Source organism: Castor canadensis, chromosome 8, assembly GCF_047511655.1.
Source record: "Castor canadensis chromosome 8, mCasCan1.hap1v2, whole genome shotgun sequence".
NCBI classification, from domain to species: Eukaryota; Metazoa; Chordata; class Mammalia; order Rodentia; family Castoridae; genus Castor; species Castor canadensis.
The window spans coordinates 103,610,673-103,635,168 of NC_133393.1; the positions used below are offsets into that span (position 1 = coordinate 103,610,673).

The following is a 24,496-nucleotide window of genomic DNA, read 5'->3' on the forward strand; positions in this document are numbered from 1 at the left end:
AATCTTGTGGAAACACACACACACACATATTTAGGGACAAAGATGTCAAGGAAGAAGGAGAAATTAGCATTTGTATTTAGGAGTGAGCTCATTTATCTGCTTTGCCATTCTTTGTGCCCATCAGCTCACTGTGTTTGCAGATGAGATACTGATGCTGTTATTTATTCTATTGTTCCATTTTGGCTTATAATAGTATGTGCCCATTTTTTCCATCCTTACCTTTCTTGATTTTCTGTGGCCTGTGGTGTAATTACCTCCATACTCACAACTCTTCTTGGAGCTTCTAGAACACCACTGGCATCAGGTTTTTATTCTACACTCGGTTTTGTTTGTTTGTAGTTTTTGAGACAGGGCCTTGCTATGTAGCCCATGCTGGCCTTCAACTCATCATCCTTCTGCTTCTGTCTCTCAAGTGCTGGGAATGCAGGGGTGTACCACCATGCCCAGGTCTATTCTATACTTTTATCGTCTCACTTCTATATTCTTTCTGGTGACATAAGTTACACCTACAACTATAATCTTTGCACTTGTAACTCTTGAAATCTAAATTTCCCTAAACTCGCTCCTGAGGTCCGGACCTTTATTTCTAACATCCTATAAAACATTTCTACCTAGAAAGGTAGAATCAGTAGATGAAAAGCTCAAGTCACTACCTCTTCCCATCTCTTCACATTTCACCCTGTACCTGCTCCACTGGCCTAGCACACAGTGGCTGAAGCCTGCCATCCTCAATGCCCCCTGCCTCAAGCAGTTGGTTTCGGTCATTTCAATTGTTATGCCTCCTATCATCTCTCTGAGCCTGCCCTGTACTCTAATCATTGCCTTACTCTTAGTCCTCCTCATTGCTCACCTGGACTTCTGCATGAGAGCCTCCTAACTGGTATCTCAGCCTCCAGGTTTGGGCTTCTGGCCTTCCCAACTCAGCATGCCCTCGTCTAAAATCATTTGGTTAAAATCCCAGCTTATTATGGCATCTGATACTTGCTTGTGACACTTGCTTGCTGTTCTTGTCTTACCACCCTCAGCCTTACCACATGTGCTCCCAAATACTAGAAGACATGCCTCACATGTTCTCATGCCAACCTGTCTGCATAGGTATGCTCTGCTTCTTGTATTTGCTTGGCAAACCGTTAAATACTTTTTTCTTTTTGTGGTGCTGGGGATTGAACCTAGGGCCTTGTGCATACTAGGCATGAGTTCTGCCACTGAACTACACTCCTAGCCCTTCTATTCACTTTTCAAGACGACAGCTCAAATGCCACTTTCTTTCAAAAGCCATCCCTAATCTGAGCTGTCCTTTTGTCACTGCTCCCTAAACCACCAGTGTCCAGTTGAGTTAGGATTCCTTAGAACTGGGTTTCTTACCTCTATCAACACTCTCTACGACAGTATCACTGCTTAAAGACTGTCTCCTCTTTTTTTCCCAGCAATAGGAGGCTGGGAACTGTACTGAGTTCATCTCCTTATCACCAGGGCTCAGTATACTGATTCAGTATACAAGGCATGTTTGTTGGATGAAAGAATGGATTCACAGGGGAATGGGCAGTCTGCCTCAGTTGTCTCCCATGAATGGATTTTACCCTAGGCCCTTTCTTCTAGATTTTTTAACAACACAGTACATTATCAGTATCTATAGTTCCTGACTGTACAATAGACTCAGGCCCATAGCCCTAGTGCCCCATATTTGAGATTTACTCTTAAGGGAATGTCATCTAGATGGAGAAAACACCACCCTCTTTTAGCCAGTGTATCTAGCATTCTCTTCTAGTGAATTGTTCAGTGAAAAGTAGAAGCCAAAGACCTGAGGATGACCTTCACGGTCCTGCTAGATTGCAGGACTCCACTCCCATGATCCTTCTGACATCTGCTGCAATCCAAGCTTTCCTCTATCTCTGCTCCAACCACAAGGGCCTCCTTGCTCATTCCTGAGAATGTGGGGCCTGTTTCTGCCTCACAATCTTTGCATTTGCCCAGAATATTAAAACATTCTTTCTCCTAAGAGCTATTGTTTCAGGTCTTTGCACAAATGTCATATTCTTAGTGATGCCTTCTATAGACCACTCCTGGCACCTCATACTTCCTGGACCCCTATTTTCTCATTCTATTTTTTTATCCATAATGTCTACCATCTGGCACACTTTGTATTTTGTTTCTTTCAATAAGTGTACGCTCCTTGTTGGTAGGAATTTTTGTTTGTTTTATTCCCTGCTGAATCTCTAGAATCTTTTCCTGGTACATAGCATGTGCTCTATGAGGGATCTGGCACACTAGATCATGGTTTGTGAGCTTTTAAAGAAGCTACCCAATCAACAACAAAACAGACAACCCAATTAAAAAATGGGCAAAGGACTGGAATTAGCATTTTTACATGTACAAAGGGTCAAAATGCATATAAAAGTGCAACAACACTAATCATTAGGGAAATACAAGTCAAAAGTACAATAAAATACTACCTCATATCCATTAGGAGTATAAGAGAGAAACAGAGACAGACTGATAGACAATTGTAAGCAAGTATGCAGAGAAATTAGAACCACTGAGCATTATTGGGGGGAATGTAAAATGGTGCAGATGTGTGGAAAATTAAACAGAATTTCCATATAATATAGCAATACCACTGCTAGGCATATATCCAAAAGAACCAAATTTTATAACTCAAAGAGATATTTAGAACACCTATATTCAGAACAGCATGATTTCCAAATATGCAAAAGGTGAAAGCAAGTCAAATGTCTACTAACAGATGAATGGATAGGTATTGCTCAAAATATGGTATATTATCAATACTCCATAATTTGATGGAGTATCAAAAGATAGACTATTACTCAGCCTTAAGAAGGACATTCTGACTCATGTTATAACATGAATGAATCTTGAAGACTTTATCCTAAGTAAAATAAGTCTCACACAAAGGAACAGATATGATACTATTCTACCTACATTGAGTATTCAGACTGTACAAATATGTAGAGAGAAAATAGAATGGTGATGCCAAGGGCCCTTAAAGGAAGAATTGGGGGAGTTAGTGCCTGATGAACATGGAATTTCAGTCTGATAAGATGAAAAAGTTCTGGAGTTAGATGATGATGGTGGCACAAACGTGTGAACATTCTTAATGCTATTGAACTATACACTTAAAAACAGCTAAAATGGTAAGTTTTATGTTATATATTTTTTACCACAATTAAAAACAAAAAGCAGCACAGTTCTTACCCTAAACTCTAACAAGAAGCTTAATGTGTGAGGTTGAGGCAGGAAATGGACAGCCAGGTTATGTCCACGATGCTGAGCACCTTGTTGCTGTCTCTGGGAACAGGGATCCCAGAGTCACAGAACCATCACAGGGGAGGGTCAGGGCTCTATCCTAAAGTGCATATTACACTGGCTTCATGTTCTTATGGACAGGAAGTTAAAACACTACTCCTAACTCCATTTCTAGGAGGAATTGCAAGAAGGAAAAATGTCTTCACCAACTGGTTTTGGGACAAATGTCTGTACTGACTTACTTTTAAGGAAATCACTTTATATCCCAGTGGCAGGAGAGGAAAATCAGAGGAAAGAGCAACATTATGCCACTTGCACTCATATTCCATTATCATTAATGCTTCCCACTTTCTGAGCCCTTTCCCATAAAACTCAATTGTCAAAATAATCTTGCCAAGTAGGAATGAAAGGAATCATATAATCTTCCACTCACAAGTGAATAAAAACACAAAATTCAGTGAGTCTTATCCACAGAGAATGACAGAGGAGGACTATGCTTGGGATAAAAATCACTAACACTTACTAAGAATTTATCAATTAAGACACTGATTCAACATTTTCCAAGGATTATTGTATTCCCTATTTCCAACCAACTTCCTCCTACCATTTGATAGTTACTACTGTTAATATTCCTTTTTATAGAACAGAAAACTAAGGCCTAAAGAATAAGTATCTCAACATTAACCAGCTAATAAGAGGTAAAGTTCATTAAGCCATCTTACTCCAGAGTCTGTGTACTTAAACCAGTATGATTCTGTCCTGCCCAGTAGGGTCCTCGACTCTGGCCTTTTGGACCTAGGCCTAACAAAATGCTTCCTTCAGTCTTGAAAACAAGTATAAGTGATGAATTCCATAAATCACTGTGTTTTTTTAACTCTAAAATGACCTGCTACTAATGAAATGTCAGTACTCATTATTCTCTGAGCATAAAGGCAATGCAACACTGTTTTTCAGACTAAGAAGAGATTTCATGATCTTTTAAAATCTGGTAAATTTTTTATACAAAAATATCCATACTATTACTAGCATAAGCAGTCACATTTTTGCCATCTCATTCAATGTTCCTGATTTTTCCAGTGTGCACCTCTCCACAGAACTAAATAATCTGCTGATAGACAGGCTGCTAATGAGTCCTTACCCTTTTTCTGAGAGTTTCTTCAGAACTTTCTGAGGATGTCTGCTTTATTCTCCAGAAACTGGAGCAGAGAGATGTGCTTTGTGGTTTGTCAGTGGCAGGACATACAGTCTACAGGGCCACCCATGGGCTACAAAAGCTCTGGCCAAATGGAATAATATTAATTTTCAATAATGTCAGGCCACGCTTCAACTGGCCAACTATAATGAATAGGCAAGGGGAAGAAAGGGACAAAGTCAGAACTGAGCTTCAAGCCAACAGCTAGAGTTATTTCTAGCCCTCATGAAAAGCTTCTAGACCATTTCCTTCACAAGACCTAGAAGGGGCTTCTTTGAAACCACCAAAGATTATATTAACTCCTAAACCAGAATTTATTTATAGTGATAGTGACAGTGTCATATTTACTTGGTCAATATGTGTCACCTTCAGCTTGGGAAAAATGATGCCCTCAGTATAGCCACCCCCCCAACTCTGGGACACTGCTTTTTCTCACTTTTCTTCCTCATCTGGATGAATTCCTAACATCTTACAGTGATGTTAGAGTATGTGCTGTCCCTCTCTTCTGACAACCAAGGACAAGGGGCATCTTACTGCATTCTCCTTTAGCTGCAGCCCTTCCCCATTTGGAAGGGAGGACCGTCTCTTGGAGTTTCTGTTTGGGGTTGATGTAATGGCCCCGGCTTTCTTCTTCACAGCAAGCACCTCACAGCTGGCTTGGTCTTCATTGTGTGTGCTCTTCCCGGCATTGATAACCCTGGAGAAGAAGCCAGAAAAGCTGATCAGACAGGGATTTCCGGAAAGCTGAGAGCTTCAGGGGTCAGCTAAGGCACACTCCATAGCTGGCATAAAACTAAAGCACCACTTAATGCAAAGGACCCGATAGTCTTGGTATTTATGTCCTGAATAAACAGACTTGAAAATGAAATTATATTAGCACCCACTGAAACATTTAACTGAAGAACTTGTTCTGAGCTCAGTTCACCTCCACAGGTGTCTGATGGATGCCTCAACCCCATGACCCATTCTAGTCAAAACACATGATGCAATCACTCTTTCAGGTTAATCTGGAGGCTGAACTGGCAATTACAATGAAAACAGTCTGTCTTAGGCAATTCTGTTTCATTTCTCCAAGCAATAAATAGCAAAGCCATCACTAATGCTATCAAAAAATACGGCAATAATTTACAGCACATTGTAAAGTTCAAGGAAACAGAGAACCATACTTCATTGTGCCACACTACCTTTTACTTTATACACAGGGAAATGAATGAAATAGAAGCATATTCTTTTAAAAGTATTTTTAATCCATCTTTTTTCCTCAAGAATATTGCTCACCACATCATAGGGCTATTCTGATTTGGATAGCAAAGACACGTAACAATGCTGCCACAGCATTTTGGTACTAATTTGGTTTAATTACCATATTTTTAATATTTTGAGACAGGGTCTCAATTTGTAGCCCAGGCTGACCTGGGTTTTCATTATCATATCCCATACATGCATGTATTGTACTTTGACTATATTCACCCCTTTTATTACCCTTTCTTATCCTCCCCTTTCACATCCCTTAGAGACTCCCTTTTACTTTCATGTCCTCCCCTCCACCCAGATTCCACATAGAAGACAGAATATGCCATATTTGTCTTGGTGAGACTAGCTTTATTTTAACATGAAATCTCCAGTTTCATCTATTTTCCTGAAAATAACATAATTTAATACTTCTTTACACCACATTTTCTTTATCCATTCATCTGTTGATGGGCATCTAAGTTGATCCTATAACTTGGCTATTGGGAATAGTGCAGTGATAAACATGGGTGTGCAGGTTTCTCTATAGTAAGCTGATTTTGACTCTTGTTTATATACCCAGAGGTGTACATACTTTTAAAAACTGCAGTAACTTATTTATTTATTTTGGCAGTAGTAGGTCTTGAATGCAGGGCCCAACACTCACTAGGCTTTGCTAGGCAGGCCCTCTATCACTTCGGCCACTCCACCAGTCCTGTTTTGTATTTAAGTTTTTTCAAGATAGGATCTTATGTACTATTTGTCTCGGCTGGCTTCAAATTGCCATCCTCCTGATTTCTGCCTCCTGAGTACCTAGGATTATAGGCATGAGCCACTGGCACCCAGCAAAAATTAAAAAGGTCATTTGCTTCCACAGATGTGACAAAACCTATGTATTTCAGACAGCTGTGGCATATTAAACCTTTTATCTTTCCTCTTCAATTGACCATTATCATTTTGTTAGAAGGAGAATTGTTTTTACAAAACTTAACACTTGTGGACTGGAAGCATGGCTCAAGTGGTAGAATGCTTGCCTAGCAAGTGTGAAGCCCTGAGTTCAAACTCCAGTGCTGACAAAACAACAACAAAAAAACCTACCACTTACAATTACTTACCTGCATGCTCACAAAACAGGACCATGCCAGTCATCTATTACCTCCCCTATTTCAAATTTTTGTATTAATCAAAGCTCCTTAATTGTTCTTATTGGGTTTACTACAAATTTTAACTTAAGCATATTTTTATGCATGATAATCAACCTTTACTCATTTTGCATATTACTGGGGGTTTTTGTGTAAGATTAAAAAATTTGAATGGAGATTATTGCCTACTGTGATTGAAAATTATTGCTTGGGGGCCTGTGTAAGGAGGTGAGAATTCTTACTATCTGCAAAGTCAGATAAGCCTTTGGTGCTTATCCAATACACATTCTCAAAGGTAGAGGGTTGGAAGGGAGGGTTTCACGACTATTTTCTACCTTCACCTTCTCTCTTCTAAGGAAGAGACTTTTCATGTTTTGAGTATAAACTGTGATTTGTGAGCACACAATGTTTATTGATAGTGCTACACTTACCACCAAAGCTAAGTGACTCATCTCAAGTGCCACAGCTGGGATTCAGAATGAGGCCCATCTTGACTCCCAATTGAACCTTGTCCTATGACACCATATGGGGACATCAATTCATCTGTGGCAGGCCAAGCTGGACCTTGGGGATACGTGGAATAGTCAGAGTAGGCTAGCTTTGGTTCAAGCCTGAGAGCAAGTTGGGAAGAGGGTTGACTCTCTTCCTGCTTTGCTGGCTACTGGAGGAGTCTGGGAACAGGGAAGGGGATGTACAGGTGTCTGAATGGCCTTTCCCAGAGAAGTTCATACTTAATCCAGGCCAAGTCACTGGGGGAAGAGGAGGAGGGAACTACAGCTGAGGCTCACAATACAAGACATGCATCTGTCAGGAACATCTCTTTCATGTCTGTTCCTGGAGAATCAAACCAGGCAGGCAGTGGAAGGAAGTATGAAATACCACCCACCTCTCTTCAGTCACTGGTAGTGACTTTCTAAGCAAGGCACCTGGGGTGGACTGTTTACTGCAAGGTGATGTTATATCACTATGGTCTCTAATACGAGGGACTTTCTAAGGGTGAGGTGGAGCTCTGGTGGGGAAACTGGCTCATGTCAGGTACTCCCTCATACTGTTGTCTGTACAAGATCCCAACTACTATTTCTAGAGCCTGGCATCACTCTACCATCAGACTTTGCCTTGTGCTGTAGTCAGGTGTTTTTATTTTTGTTCTGATTTTTGAACAACAACAACAAAGCACTGCTGATTTCCAATAGTTACCTGCAAGGTTGACTCATCAGCCACTGCTGGTTTCCCACAGTCAACAAAACTACTATAATTATGTAAATAGTGATCACATCCCTTTAAAGTGTTTTGTCTCCTGTTTCCGTTTATGGATGGATATTAAGCTCCAAAGCTGAACTGACTTCACAAAGAGGTCCCAGAAACCTTATTTCATGCATGAGAAACCCCAGACCCTGGAAAACTGTGACCAGCACAAGGTCACACAGCTAAATACTTCAGAGTTGTAAACATACTTCAGAGTTGTGAGCTCCTTCTGCCTCCGTTCTCAGGTTGTGTTATTTTCCTATTGTGCATCTATTCCTGGCAGCATGTGGTTCAGAGGTCTGCACTGCAATGACTCATCAAAGCTGCAGGGCTGTGAAAGAACAACTACTGGTGACCTTACTTTGACATTTCATGTTGAATACAGCTTGTGAATAACACCATGAAATACTAACAAATCAGAAATGTCAATCTAGTGGGAAGACAGCAGCCCCAATCTCATAAGACATTTAGTAAGACTTAGTTAAGACATTTGATTATTATCCAAAGGACAAAATACTAAATATTATTTAAATAACAACTTAAAATTAATCCCTTTATCACACACACACACACTCCCCTTTATCTTGCATCACTGGGGATTGAATCCAGGGTCTCCTGTGTACTAGGCAAGTGCTCTCCCACTGTGCTATATATCTCTAGCCCCTTATCATTTTATATTATTTTAAATTCCAAGTTCCACACAGCTTTAGTAGAAAGACCTAATTCTTCTCAATTTACCTTGACTCTAAAAAGTACAATCGCTATCAACTTAAATATTTTGTTTTGCTCTTCAAAGGCTGTTTATGAAGTGTAAAGGAAATCTTTAATTCCACTAGAACTAAACTGAGAAAAATTTAGTTTCTGAAGTCCATGAGGAGCCATGCAGTTAGCAGATTCAACAGTTTCCTCAGAGGCAAGCCCTGGAGTCAGTAGCTCTACTCCCTTCATGTCTTTTACACCAGCATAAAGTCAACAGGCCTTTGTGCTCAACAGGTACATTCTTTGTCTGAATAAGACTTGCCCAGGCTGCTTATTTTGAAGACTTAAAACAAAATACTGATGGACCAAGAATCACCATACTTTTGGTGATATTACTTTCAAGTCTCCTAACAAAGAAGGAAAGAAGGAGAGGAACGAAAGAAAGCATTTTCGTTGAAATTAAACGGGAGGCAGTAAATTGTGGTTCACAGTCTGGGCTCTCTCCCTAGAACATGCCACAGAGCAGGAGCTGTTGCATGAATGAGGGAATCGATCAGTCAGAAATTGATGCTGCTACTTCCTGATGGAGAGAATTGTATCTCACATTTGTTGAGAACTGTCCATGTTCCAGAAGCTGTTGTTGTCAGCATTTCTTATGTAGTAATTAACTCATTTCATCAACTCTGAGGTAGCTACCACTGTCAGTGCCTTTTAAAAGACAAAGACAGCTAGTGTGTGGCACAGTTCAGCCAAGTTACTTCTTCAAATCTTACTTCCTTGGCTGTACTTCATGAACTAAATTCTATGAGGGGTGTGTGTGTGTGTGTGTGTGTGTGTGTGTCTGTGAGGCAGGAGGATTTTAGTCATCTAAATTAAAGTATTGGGTAATTTTGAAGCTTGGATTAAAGTTCAGGAAGGAAAAAATATTAAAAGGTGAGAAGGATAATTACTGTCTCTTCAATACAGAAAGTTTATACCCAGTTTTTCAACTCTTGGAAGAACAACACATTTGCTTAGGGAGAGCTAAGTGGCAAAGTTAATTCATTCGTGTACTACTTTAACCTAGGAACCTACCTTCAACTAAACCATACCCAGGTTTCTTCTCTTTGTAAAAAAAGGTAAACACAGAGCTTCAGGGGCTTAGAGGTAAAAAATTCTTTGTGTTAGATGCAGTTCAAAGTTATGACCTAAATACTTGGTGTGAGCGTGACTGTAAGAACAAAAACACAGCAGCAAGTTGTTCATTCTGTGCTCCCCTGATACCTTTGGAAAACTTGTTTTCCTTCTTGCTGCTTATGAAATATGCTAGTCAAATTTTTTTGGTAATCAATGCCACGTGAATTTTAGCAGAAAATTCCTGTTTTTAATCACAATAGTTTGATTATCAAGTTATCTGCTTTCTCACCTGCTATAAAACTTGACTCCATGAATACTCATCTGATATGTCAACTAGATTGGGCTCCTAGAACTAAGTACAAAGTAAGTACTCCAGGTATTCTCAAGTAGTGAGACCTTGCCACAAAAACCACTGGCCCAGAGAATTTATAATTGTCACAAAGGTCAATGACTCCATAACCAATTTCAAGAGGATTTACAAAAAGGCACTTAATTAATAAAGACAGGCACAGTAGACATTTTTGGAAGGATTCCTACGTGGCATGCATTGTGCTAAATACCTGACAGGTATCAAGTTATTAAGCACAAATCCCTCCCCTTCCCTACTTCGAGTCACTCAGTATAGTGCAGGAGGAGGAACAGGGACAATGGGCAGATAAACCTGGTTGACCTTCGTCTCTGTGTAATTATTAGCTCTTGCTGTGTGTTCCTGGACAAGTTACTTTCTGCCTCTAAAATAGGGATGATAATAGCCATTTGCCATCATAAATGCATTGTGAAATTTAAATGCTTTAGCATGGAAAGTATTCAACAGTGCTCTTGGCACATAGTGAACACTCAATTATGTGATTTAATAATAAAATATCAAATACAAAGCCATCTGATTTTTCTGCTGAGCCCCTCGGGACTTTATCCAGACATGTGAGTTACAGGAGAATTTCCTCCTCCCGACTATCAGTGTCCCTCTGCCACCTCAAGAACATGGGTCATTTAAGGCATCCAAAGCATTCAGGTAGCAGGCACCTTGAGCAAAACCACTCACTCCTCAGAGCCCTCTTCTCAAGCCACGTATGACAGAAAAAAAAAAATCCCACATGCCTACAAATTCCTACTCTAATCTGCCCTCAGACACCAGTTTTGGGCCCCTAGACTCCTGGACTCAGAAGCTCAAGTCCCAGGTCTACAAAGAAAGACAAAATAGAGAATTCTGATTTGTTTGTTTTAAATAAATATAAATGCCTGAGCAGTTTAGGCTGACTGATAAGCAGGCAGGCATCAACACTGCTTAAGGAAAAGGTATTTTATGAGACTATCAGGTGAAATGAGAAATTGCTGATTCATAAATCATTAAGAAGCAAACAGAAAAATTCTATACAGGGGAAATGAATCATTTATGATAGGCCAAATACAGCTATCAATTATGAAAGTTCTCTTTTTCTAGACAACCTCTTAGGCAATGTTTTGTGTAGTTTCCTGAAATGCTTACTGGCTACACAGATAGGCTAGAGCATAAGGACAACTTAATTCCTAGCTCATAGGGAAATAATAACCCCTCATTCTTGGGGTACTGGATTAACTACAGCTCTGACCAGGAACCTAATCTTTTGCAAACAGCATCAGCAAAAGCAGCTAGATGGTCAGCAGGAACACCCATCAAGAAGGACAGCTTCTTCCAGATGTTTCAGCCAATTCTGGGTGGGAGGAAAAAGGATAGTATAAAACAAATTTTCTGTGATGATGGGCTTTCGCGTTTTGGAAAGTACCACCTGGGGAGGAGGCAGCATGGTGAAGGCAGAATAAACAAAGGCCAGGATACATCTTTCTCCCAGTGGACAGCCCCACCCCTTCTGACTTTGGACTCTGTCTATGGCTAATGAAGGGATGTGACCAACCAGGGGTTGCAAACGAGGGTCTCAAGGGCCACATTCAGCATACAGACAAACTGGTATTTAAAGACCTTTGCCCACAAAGTGTTCTAAAGGTAAATTACTTGCCAATATGTAAAAGTCAGGATATACACTAAAATGTTAATTTTCCCATTTCTCTTGGAAATGAATGCATCTGGCTACATATTTGTCACACTCTTGTCTGATGATAATCAGTTGAACCCAAGGGGAGGCTGTCCCAAGAGATTGGATACATCTTGCTAGTTCACCCCAGACCTTACTGTGTCCAGTTTTACCATTTAAGCCAGCTTTATGGGCATTTGAATCTCCAATCCTATAATTTGATCTCTGTGACTTTATGAGAAAATCAAGAAATTGATTAGATATATAGCATATATGGGATAAAATATTTTAAAATATTTATTATGAATCCAGGTACGGAGTCACAAGTCTATTAAGCACTCAGGAGGCTGAGACAGGAGAATATTAAGTTCTAGGCCAGCCTGGGTTACATAATGAGACTCTGTCTCAAGTATATATATATATTTGGGGGTATTGGGGTTTTTGAACTCAAGACCTCACACTTCCAAAGCAAACACTCTACCATTTGAGTCACTCCACCAGCCCTAATTTTTTTTTAAAATTGTGTAACTAAGCAGAGATAAGTCATGAAGATTAGGACATGGTTTCACTCTCAAAGAGCCTACAGTTATCTATGTAGGAAGACCTTCTATCTTAGTCTGTTCCAGCTTCTATAGCAAAAATATTTTAAACATAGGAAGCTTAAAAACAACATAACTTTATTTCTCAAAGTTTTGATGGCAGATTCTCTGTCTAGTAAGGACCCTCTTCCTAGTTCACAGATAGTTATATTCTTTAATCTCACAAGGTAAGAGTGACAAGGGATCAGTCAGCTCTCTGGGCCTCTTTCATAAGGGCACTAATCTCACTCATGAGGGTTCCACCCTCATGATAATCATCTGCCAAAAGTCCCACCTCCTAGTATCATCACATTGGGATTAGGTTTCAACATTTTAATTTGGTGGCGAGGAAACATTCAGTCCATTGCACCTTCCTACAAAAAATCTGCAATTTCCTCAGACTGATGCCATAGTTGAAGTGTCACAAGTGATCTAAATATTCTACAAAAGAAAAGTTGCAGAAAGTATCACAGATGAAGCAGCCTCTGAGTTCAATTTTGCTGAATGAGAAGGAAATCAATACTTGTGAAAAAGTTGAATAAAGTCTCCCCAGGAAGAGGATCAACCCATGAAAAGAAGAGGGTGATGTGAAGTTTGTATCTTTATAACAGAAGCTGGGTGTGGTCTATGTGTAGACTTTGTGAAGAAGCTACCTAAGAACTGGACCATCAAATTCTGTAGGAAGTTTATCCTGCAGAACCCATAACCAATGGGAGGAATCTAAGATCACTTAAACAAAGGATTGCTACAAACACAGGTATTTCAGGAAAATAACACTAGCAGCCTAAAGCAGGATGAAGTATAAAGGACAACAAAGGCAAAGACATCAGGTTACAAAGTTACAAAGAGGTTTCAGGGAAAAAAGCATCAGTTCTGGCTGGAAAAGAAAAGATTTGAGAGGAGGCAAATGAACTGAGAAATCCTGTAAAACTTGGTAGACATGGATTACAGATAGGAGAGTAAAGAGAGTGACTCCTGGGTTTCCAAAATGGAAGAATAGACAGATGAGATACCTCTGATTATAAAGGGAGATGTGACAGTGAAAAAAGTCTTGAGGTGGAAAGTTTTGAGAGATGGCATGCATAATGAAATTAATTTTAGGTCAAAGAACAGAAAAGTTCCAAGGTACTAGAAATGACAAAGGCATTGTTAGTTAAGTTCAACTTAGCCAGGGGTTGGTCAACTATTACTGCCACTGGGCCAAATATGGACCTCTGCTTGGTTTTTATATTCTAAATAATTTTTTAAAAATGAAAGTATTTCTTGACATGTTAAAAAATATGAAATTCCAATTTCAGTGCCCATAGATAACCTTTTGTTGGAATGCAGCCACATTTGTTTTTTTATCTGTTGTCAATGGTGGCTTTTGCATTATACCAGGCAGTGAGTTGTCAGGCCTGCGACTGACCCATAAAAACTAAGTTATTTATTACCTGGACCTTTACAGAAAGTGCGTGCTCTCCCCTGAACTTAAATGCTAGGTTGAATTCTCTGAAATTGTTTTTGTAGATCAAAAACAGCTGAATACTGACAATTTCACATGGTTACACATAATACACAAGTGAAGCAAGGGAGAGAGATAAAGGCTTGAGTAGAAGTTAACATGCATCATGGTGTTACTAGTAACACTAACTGGGATGATCTTTGCTGCTAGCATTTGGGAGCCATCTTCTCATCAATGTAATTAAATAACTGGGGTTTACAAAACAAAAACTGAACAGGCCACTTGAACCACATCCCCAGCCCAGGGCTCTTAGTCCAAAACCCAGTACTACAACAACAACAAAACCCCACTAAAGATTAAAGAAGACATGATGTTGTCTCATAGATCTCCCCACATAAATATCAATGTTCCCTTCTTCCTATTGGCTGTTTAGAAATAAATTTTAACATAGTATAAGTAAAAATAGAAATTTGCCTTTAGATATTTCAAATATCCACTAGGTCCTCTTGGCAAAAGCATTAATATCCTCAATGCCCAACTTTTGTATTTAAATAAGGAAACCTGTGCTTTGTCAGATGCTGGAGTGATTCCCACACAAAGCCACAATATTGCTCTGTGGGGACTAAGTGAAATCAAAAGAAGGCATAACATTCATTTGATGAGTTTTAGGGGGACACAAACAGTCCACTGCACCTTCTTACAAAAACTGCAATTTTCTCATATTGATGCCCTAGTTGAGTTGTGTGTATTGAGAGATGTAAAAATGCAGATGAAAACAATCTACAAAAGAAAAATGGCAGAAAATGTCACAGATGAAGCTGCATGTGAGTTTGAGCTGAAGTTTCTAAGTTTGTGCTAAATAAGCAAAAAAAAAAAAAAGACTTTACTACAAAATCATTTGTACATAGCTATTAGCACCTGTTAGCAATTTAAGGAAGGCAATGTATTATGTTTTTATAAATAAGGTCTCCTTTATCCATCAGACTTAACCAATACATTAGTGTTGGCAATAATGGCGCCGATGGGTTTCAGTTCTTACTGCACCCATAAGCTTCTGTTTTCCTGGGTCACGGTCCTGCCTCAAGTCTAGCTTGAACCCTCCTTCAGCCCCAACCTCCAATCAGCATGAACCATAAGATCCTAACCATGCAGATCATGCTGAGTCCCACTGAGGGGTATTTAAGCCCCTGCCCCTCTCTCCCTCTCTCTCTTGGCTCTCTCTGCTCTCTCCCTCTCCCACCCAGCAATAAAGAATCTCTTGGCCACATCACTCCTCTCCATGTGGTCACTTTGGGGCCTATATTTCCTTACATTTGGTGCCATGACTCGGATGGGTTTCCCCACTAATCCTGGTGGGACCCCGATTCTGACTCACCCCACGACCACCCTGAGGACGTGACTGGCCAGGACTCATCCTCCCGATCGCCCTCGCTTGCATCCAACACCGGACATTCTTTGGTGAGTCCACCTACCCTTCTTGGGCTCCCTTTACGGTCACTCCCTTCAGTGTCTCTGGGTTTTAGAACACTTCCCATGCTTTGGGCTATCTCTGGGCGGCTCAGACGGTAGAGGGATCCCCTTCTCCGCAGGGTTTGGATTTTACAGGGTCCGGGACCCTACAAAACCTAGGCCTAGGTAATCCAAGCCACCGGCCTCTGGCCTGCAAACCACCTGAACTCAGCGACGGCCAAGTCACGTGCGCTTTGCTTTTTTTTTTTTTTGGATATTTGTGCTGTGCAAGGACGCTTCACAATACATAATATCCTCCTCTCCCATTCTGGGACCGGGTCCCTCATAATGGGTGCCTTTACGTCTTCTCTGCCACCTGACTCCCCACTGAGATACCTCCTCAATAATTTAGACACCTTGGGTTTGACCCCAGATATAAAACCAAAAATTTAATCTGCCTTTATTCTCAAATCTGGCCCACTTATCCTTTAGACAACCAAAGTCACTGGTCCCTTTTCGGGTCTTTAAATCCCAACCTTTTATGGGACATATAACTACTGTGAGCGATCGGGATGATGGGGAGAGATTCCATTATGTCCAAATCTTTTCATACCTCTGTCTAAATCCAGCTCTCTGACTTCAAACCCTCCCTCTGTACTTTCTGTTCCCGTGCGCAGATTCTATTAGCCTGTAAACCGGTTTCTAAATCAGCCAATTCCTCTCCAAACCTCCTCCTTCCCCCTGTAAACAGACCATACCTATCTCCTCTTATCTTCCTAAAAAACTTTCCCCATCATGGAGTTAAGCAAGCCACTCCTTGCCAATTCTGACCTGGAGGGGATTCCAGCTCTGAGAGAGCTCATGCTTTATTAGGTGACTGGAGAAGGAGGGTTCAAGCTAGACTTGAGGCAGGACCGTGACCCAGGAAAACAGAAGCTTAAGGGTGCAGTAAGAACTGAAACCCATCGGTGCCATTATTGCTAACATTCCTCCCTTTTTTGTTTGTTAAGGAAGGGGGCGTTGTGTTCGCTCTGGCCTCTTCTAGCTGGCAAGGGGTGGCATAGGGGAAGAGAGGGTTAGTTGGCAAACAGTGTTGGGGTGGTAAGCCTCATGATGGTGTATACCCAGGCTCCAAAAATGAAGATTTCCTCTTCCCTGAAGTTGATGAAGGTCCCTTGTAGCCACAGGTCATAAAGAGTCTCGAGCCAATCCTCTGACCTCTGCATGGTGGGTATCAGCCAACTATCCTGGTATTTTGGAGAGGTTGGTATCCCTGGAGGTACAACTGGTTAAATTTTTGATTAGCAATAGCAGACATGTAGAATGATACAAGGGAGGAAGCTTAAGAATAGGAGAGCAAAAACATAGGCATCAGGATAGGCATTGGCCAGGAGAACCACTGTGAAATGTTGTTCCCTAGACAATTTCAAGAGTCCTCCAATTCCCTTCTCCATTTTCTAATTGTTTCTTGAGAGGTGCCACCGTTGGGGGACCCATTAAGCTTGACAGCAGTGGGTGTTATGAGAATGACCAGATGATGGCTGGTCCATCCAAGTCCCAATGGAGAGGGTAGAAGATCCTTTTTGAAGAACAAGATGCCCTGGTTTAACAGAAATTGTTACAGGATGGGTCAAGATCTGGTCTGCATGCTCTCTGAGAAGTTCCCTGAGAAGGCAGGTAGTCAGCCAGAGGAGCAGAGTCTGTTGGAGGCAAGTTTTTATAAGAGAAATGGGTGGCCATACATTATCTAAGACCCAAATAGGAATATTATGAGGAGCATAAAAAGGTGTCTGCTCAGGGACTACATACCTAGGAATCTAAATTCTGCAAAATCCTTTAACTGCCAGGAAAACTGTAAGCTGTCTTATGGTATGGGGGTTGGGAAATGGAAGATTGGGTTGATGCATTTAAGACTCAGGGAGTGAGTCTGTCCCTTTAAGGCCACACCTAGGTAGGTGACCTGTGGGAGGCAGGGGCTGTCAGGATTTAAATGTAACACTCTTGGATAAGAGAAAGCTTTAGCTCATTATTTTATATAAATTGACACTTTTAACCTTTTAAATATTTGTACCATATTTAGATAAAGTATAACATAACACTGTTACAAGGTGGTCATTTAAGACACATAAGCAAATATGTAAATGAATGCTGATTTAGTAGTACTTAAAGCTTGACAAGATCAGCAGAACACACAAATAATTTCTTTGATAAAATCTTTCTCTGTAATGTTTTTTGTAGATGTTACTCAGAGCAGAACAATATTGAGATAACCTTGTTATTTTATAGACATAGAGGATTTGATTTTAGTTTGACATGACCCTAAAAATCTTTTAGGCAACTCTTAGATTATATTTAACTTTAACTTTATCACACACTGAAGTTTCTTATTATGCACTTTTAAAACTTATTTATATCTTTATATAACATATTAAACCCTTTGATGGCTTGTTTTTATCCCTCCTATTTGAAACAATCTTTAAGATAAACCCTTTTTTACAAAATCCTTTCTCATCCAAAAAACCATTCCTTTTCTCTTTAACTTCCCCCAAAATACATTTATTACCTATCTATATCCTTTCCAGTTGTTTACTTTGTACTTGTACTTTAAAATTAACTTTCATAAGAATTTTAAATTTATTATAGGGGCTGGAGCAACTAACTAGTAGCCCTTGTTGTTTTAAGGAATTTATGATGGGCATAAGGCCTCATCATCCCTCAGGCTTGAGGGGATATTGTACTGGGTGTGGAAACAGTGAGGGATTTTTGAGTTTTATTTGAATAGGGAGGGCCGTCCTGGCTCACCCTACACTCATCTCATCAATCCACACTGTGGAATCTTCTTTGTTCCTGAAGGAGGGGGCAGCAGAGATAGCTGCCTGGGGGGAGGAGAATTTGAACTTTAATTGAGATAGTAAATCCCGTCCCAGCAGGGACACTGGAGTTTCAGGTACTATGGGGAAAGAGTGACAGAGGAGGAGGTCTCCCCAAGAGCAGGCCCGGGGCCAGGTAAACTAGCGCTCTAGGGGCTGGCCAGATTTGCCCCAAATGATAACTTTTGTCATTGGACCGGGGACCAGGAGAAAAAGGTAAAATAGGGAAACAGCCTCCACTGTCTAGGAGGAAAATGGCCTTTTGTTTTTCTGCCATTATGGCTCCTCAACATTGATGCCAAGAAGTTGAGTGTGGACAGGAGGCTTGGACTCATCAATCCATAGAAGGTGGCACCTCGCCTTCCATCTGGTGACAGGGGGCACTTAGACCTCCAGTGGTTACCCTTGCAGAGGGCAGGGTCCCGATTCGGGGCGGGGCTGTTTCCCAGGCTGTCCCCCCTTAGGCATTCTTTGCAGAAGTGCCCCTCCTGTCCACCATGGTAGCAGGTTCAGGATACAGGCCCTAGTTGGGTGGGGCCCTCTCTGAGAACAGCAATGAGGCCATGGTGTCTCTTATCTTTTTCTCTCCTGTTAGTAAGGTCCTGGACATACAGACGTAGCCATAAATACAGACATGGCTAGCTGTATTACTTGCTTCAATGACTTTTCCCTTCAGCCACAGTCCCAATTTTTTATGAATATCTGGGATGTTAGAAATTTATCTTTGAGGAGAACCTCTCTCACCTGTGACTCTGAGTCCACCGTGGTATGCTTTCTGATAGGTTGTTGCTGTAAAGTAAAGTTGTTAATTTACATTGACATCTGACACTCTGGAGAGGAAGTCTCTGAACTGTTCTGGGCCTCAGTTTCCTTGCTTGAAGAATGAGGGATCTGGTCTAGGTTCAACTACATTTTTCCACTATGAGATGATTGAAGTGACATAAATGCCACTTATCTTCTTTACTTTTTTTTTTTTTTTTTAGTAATGCTGGGGAATTGAACCCAGGGCTTTGCACATGCTGGGCAGACATTCTCCCATTGAGCCACTTCCTCAGCCCCAAATATTATTATTATTATTTTTACTTTAGCTGTACTGGGCTTGAACTCAGGACTTTCTGCTTGTAAAGCAGCACTCTACTGCTTGAGCCATATAATCATTTCCAACCTGAGTGGCCTGGGCCAGAACCCATTGCTTTTCTAATGAGAGAAATTTGTATAGGGGACCTCAGTTTACTATTTTTTTTTTTTTTTTTTTTACTTTTATAGAAAAGGTCTAATTGGAGTATGGTATTGTAATTTAAGGAACCCTGTGAAGGCCATTTCTCTTGGTCACCCAAGGCATACTGAGGCCAGGCCTCAGTACAAAGCTTCCAACATCTACCAGCCAGAAGACTGGAAGATGCAGGTCCCATCTAGAAAGAACAAAACGTTAGGATCCTGTCTTTTAGCTAACAGCAGGCAGCCTCTTTAATAAAGGCTATCTTTTTAATGAAGAAATCATTTGTAAAGTTAGAGAAGGGCATTCAGAGGGCATTTTAGGCCAATAACAGTGCCATATGGGACAACTAGTGTTAATATCTGGAGGGGAAAATTTATGCTGAGGCCAAAGGTATAGAAGATTCTAAATGAGAAGTTTAGAGACCACAGTAATGTCTATTTAGTTATTTCTGGAACTATAACCTTGTGCTAACAATTGACTTACAAGGGTCTGATGCCCTGAGGTGTGAGGTGGGGCTAGGAGCAGGACTTGTGCAAGGCCACTCCCTCCACACACACCTGGGACAAATGACCCTGACTGCCTAGGCCTGATCCTGTGACCTGCTGCCCCTCCCCCCTCCCTGTGTACTCTGCGTGCGTTTATTCTAGGGGAAGTGGCAGTGGGCTGCAGCCATCACCACGTGTGGCTGGCGGCCCAGGATTTCATGGGTCCTCTCTATGGATTTTCCTAGCTATGGCAGGCATTTTTGCTGTGTCCAGGAGCCGGCATACTGTGTGCAGGTGCACCTGTTTGCTTTCCCTCCTCCCCTTGTGGGGGTGAAGTTAGAGTGTAACTTGCGGGTTTTTGCAAGCGCTTTTGTAAAGCAGCTGATTTAAAGTTATGTTAGACCGAGAGGCCTGGCAAACTAGTTGGAATAGCTTAAGTCATAAGGTACCATGCTACAAGTTTTTCATGGGAGGCAGGGTCCCAGTAAGCCCAGGGAGGGGAAGGCAGACAGAGACAAAGGACAAGTGGTGAGACCATGGAGGAGGCAGAAAGGTGCACTGACATCTTAGATAAGGGAGGGGAAGGCAGAGCCTGGAGGCATGACACACATTTAAGGGATTAGCCATCACCTGTGTCTCCAGGTTGCTCCCATTGATTGGTACTGGCACACTTTCAGGAAACTTGAAACCTCCATTCTCTGGTCACCTAATAAAGCATGAGCTCTCTCAGAGCTGGAATCCCCTCTCAGAGCTAGAATCCCCTCGAGGTCAGAATTGGCAAGGAGTGGCTTGCTTAACTCCATGATGGGGAAAGTTTTTTAGGAAGATAAGAGGAGATAGGTATGGTCTGTTTACAGGGGGAAGGAGGAGGTTTGGAGAGGAATTGGCTGATTTAGAAACCGGTTTACAGGCTAATAGAATCTGCGCACGGGAACAGAAAGTACAGAGGGAGGGTTTGAAGTCAGATTGCTGGATTTAGACAGAGGTATGAAAAGACTTGGACATAATGGAATCTCTCCCCATCATCCCGATCGCTCACAGTAGTTATATGTCCCATAAAAGGTTGGGATTTAAAGACCCGAAAAGGGGCCAGTGACTTTGGTTGTCTAAAGGATAAGTGGGCCAGATTTGAGAATAAAGGCAGATTAAATTTTTGGTTTTATATCTGGGGTCAAACCCAAGGTGTCTAAATTATTGAGGAGGTATCTCAGTGGGGAGTCAGGTGGCAGAGAAGACGTAAAGGCACCCATTATGAGGGACCCGGTCCCAGAATGGGAGAGGAGGATATTATGTATTGTGAAGCGTCCTTGCACAGCACAAATATCCAAAAAAAAGAAAAAGCAAAGCGCACGTGACTTGGCCGTCGCTGAGTTCAGGTGGTTTGCAGGCCAGAGGCCGGTGGCTTGGATTACCTAGGCCTAGGTTTTGTAGGGTCCCGGACCCTGTAAAATCCAAACCCTGCGGAGAAGGGGATCCCTCTACCGTCTGAGCCGCCCAGAGATAGCCCAAAGCATGGGAAGTGTTCTAAAACCCAGAGACACTGAAGGGAGTGACCGTAAAGGGAGCCCAAGAAGGGTAGGTGGACTCACCAAAGAATGTCCGGTGTTGGATGCAAGCGAGGGCGATCGGGAGGATGAGTCCTGGCCAGTCACGTCCTCAGGGTGGTCGTGGGGTGAGTCAGAATCGGGGTCCCACCAGGATTAGTGGGGAAACCCATCCGAGTCACGGCACCAAATGTAAGGAAATATGGGCCCAAAATGTGACCACGTGGAGAAGAGTGATGTGGCCAAGAGATTCTTTATTGCTGGGTGGGAGAGGGAGAGAGCAGAGAGCCAAGAGAGAGGGAGAGAGGGGCAGGGGCTTAAATACCCCTCAGTGGGACTCAGCATGATCTGATTGGTTAGGATCTTATGGTTCAATTAGCAATGTGGCAGAAATACATTTTGAAAAACAAAAAGTCCATTTCAATCATGTACCTTAAAATCACAAACTTAAAAAAAACTGAAATAAAATGAAATATGAAGCCCAAAGAAATATTCTAATCTCAACAGACATAAAGTAAAACTTAGAATTTTTTTATTCTGCTGTGCTGGGAATAGAACCCAGAGCCTTGTGCATGAGCTCTACTTCCACTGAGCTATACATCCCATCTCTGAAATAAGTAAATTTTTAATCACTAGATTGAAATCCCAAACACAGTCTTGGATAAATCTTGTTTGTTGTTGGATAAAGTAAGTACTGAACTATCTAGGGTTCTGATATTTTCCTTATAAACCTTAATGCAAAACAAGAGGAGCAGTGTTTTACAGAAGAGAATTGTTCACTGGTAAGAAGGCTTAAACCTCAACTTGCTTGGTGTTCTGGGTCCTTGCTTTAGAAAATAACTTGCTGTCATCCTTCATATAAAAGGTAGAGGCCTTTCCAACTAAATCCAATAGAGCAGGAAACAGTGGGTGAGGGAGGACAGGCAGACAGGTTTTGCTGGAAATTTGAGAAGTAGTTTGATACTGCTGGTAAAAGCAGAGAATAGAACCAGACTCCCTGGGTTGAAATTCTGGATCAATCACTTGGTAGCTGCATGAATTTCAGCAAATTCTTTTATCTTCCTGTGCTCAAATTTCTTATCAGTAAGAGGGAACAATCAACAGGACTTTTCTCATAAGATAATCGTCTAACTGTTGGAAACAGAACTTCTTCAAGTGCTTTACAATGAATTAACTTAATCAATGCTTACAACCCAAAACATGAAAAGCTTATTGTCACCATCTTCTTTTTATTAGCTCCATCAATATCACATGTAAAATGACTCGGAAATACATCCTAGACAAGCCATTCTGGCCTTTCTTCATAGCTACTGAGATTTTTAAATGTATATTGTATTCACAGAAATGGTGGTCTTGAAATGAGTTGCACAACAGCCTTTAAATAGAACACAGGTAATGAGAGAAGGGATTGTGCCATATTACATGGTTTTAGCACTCCAACATCCTTTTCCAAAGTTAAACACAGTATTATTGTAAAATGTACATTAAGAGTAATAACTGAGCAATTAGGAAAGAAGAAGGAAAAAAAGGAATACAAATAGGTAAAGAAACTGTCAAAATATCCCTATTTGCAGACAATATGATCCTATAGCTTAAAGACCCAAAAAACTCTACTCAAAAGCTCCTAGATACCATCAACAACTATAGCCAGGTAGCAGGATATAAAATCAACATAGAAAAATCATTAGCATTTCTATACACTAATAATGAACAAACTGAGAAAGAATATATGAAAACAATTCCATTTACAATAGCCTCAAAAAAAAATCAAATACCTAGGAGTAAACTTAACAAAGGATGTGAATGACCTCTACAAGGAGAACTACAACTCCCTAAAAAGAATTTCAGGAAGACTACAGCAGGTGGAAAGATCTCCCATGTTCGAGAAGAATTAATTTAGAATGTATCAAATATGTACAGGGAAGCAATCAGAGTAAACTCCTTGTACAGCTATCCTTATCTCAACTAGCAAAAACCCTTGGTCCTTCCTATTATTGCTTATACTCTCTCTTCAACAAAATTAGAGATAAGGGCAAAATAGTTTCTGCCTGGTAGCGAGGGGGTGGGGGGGAGGGAGGGGATGGGGGAAAGAGAGGGGGTTGGGGGAAGGGGGGAGAAATGACCCAAACATTGTATGCACATATGAATAAAAGAAATTTAAAAAAAAGAGTAATAACTGGGGGGGGGGGCAGGGGGGAGAAATGTCCCAAACAGTGTATGCACATATAAATAAATGAATAAAAAACAAACAAAAAGAGCAATAACTAACTTAACCTAACTACTTTTTCTCTCTCTTTTTTTTTTTTAAATGTACTATATCTGAAAATAATCTGCTTTGGAAAATCTTCACCTCTAGGTTAACTAACTTGCAGGAAAAGTTTGTTTTCTTCCATTTTAAAGCCTAAACAATACACCAAGTGGCCTTTTGAAAACTGTTGTTACCTGATCAAACATTTTTACCTTTGCCCCCAGATCCAGAACAAAGCTCAAGTAGCAATCCAAGTCTCCCCAGTTTACAAGGGAAAGAACACACCAACTTGAGCCTTGAGGGTCAAGAAGGCCCAGTCTGGGTTCTGTTTTAGGGAAATTAATCTCTCTATTCTCAAAAAGTTAGAAGGTGCAATAAAACCTGCTGTGGCCTTGAACAAGACAAATGCATGGACGGTAAACTGTTTTAAATTGGATGCCCAATATGGTCTTTAAATAAAAAAGGACAAGGTGGACAACCAACAAATTTCCATTAGTAAAATACAAATATGTTCATAACACTGCATATTTATTTTCGTTAAGTTCCCCATTCCCCTCATCTCAAATCATTTAGTAGGAAGTAGGCACTCAGTAAAGTGTAATGAACAAATGAACTAATTTCTGCCTTAGCACACCATGGGAGAGACTAATGAATGAGTTCTGAATTTGCATGTTTGTTTCCTATGTTTAAAATATTTTAGCTGGAGTTTCCCATCATTTGTGTCAAAAGCTAAAGTTGATTGCTGCCTATCTCTTGTGTTTA

General features: G+C 40.9%; 1 protein-coding gene across 1 annotated transcript in view; it reads right to left on the reverse strand.

Annotated features, from left to right (window-relative positions):
- Nucleotides 1-24,496, reverse strand: part of Ppm1h (protein phosphatase, Mg2+/Mn2+ dependent 1H) — a 273,222-nt gene that overhangs the window by 166,614 nt on the left and 82,112 nt on the right. Inside the window, exon 2 of the mRNA XM_074083812.1 lies at nucleotides 4,991-5,153. Coding sequence (XP_073939913.1) covers nucleotides 4,991-5,153 — 163 coding nt within the window. The remainder of the gene's footprint in view (nucleotides 1-4,990; nucleotides 5,154-24,496) is intronic.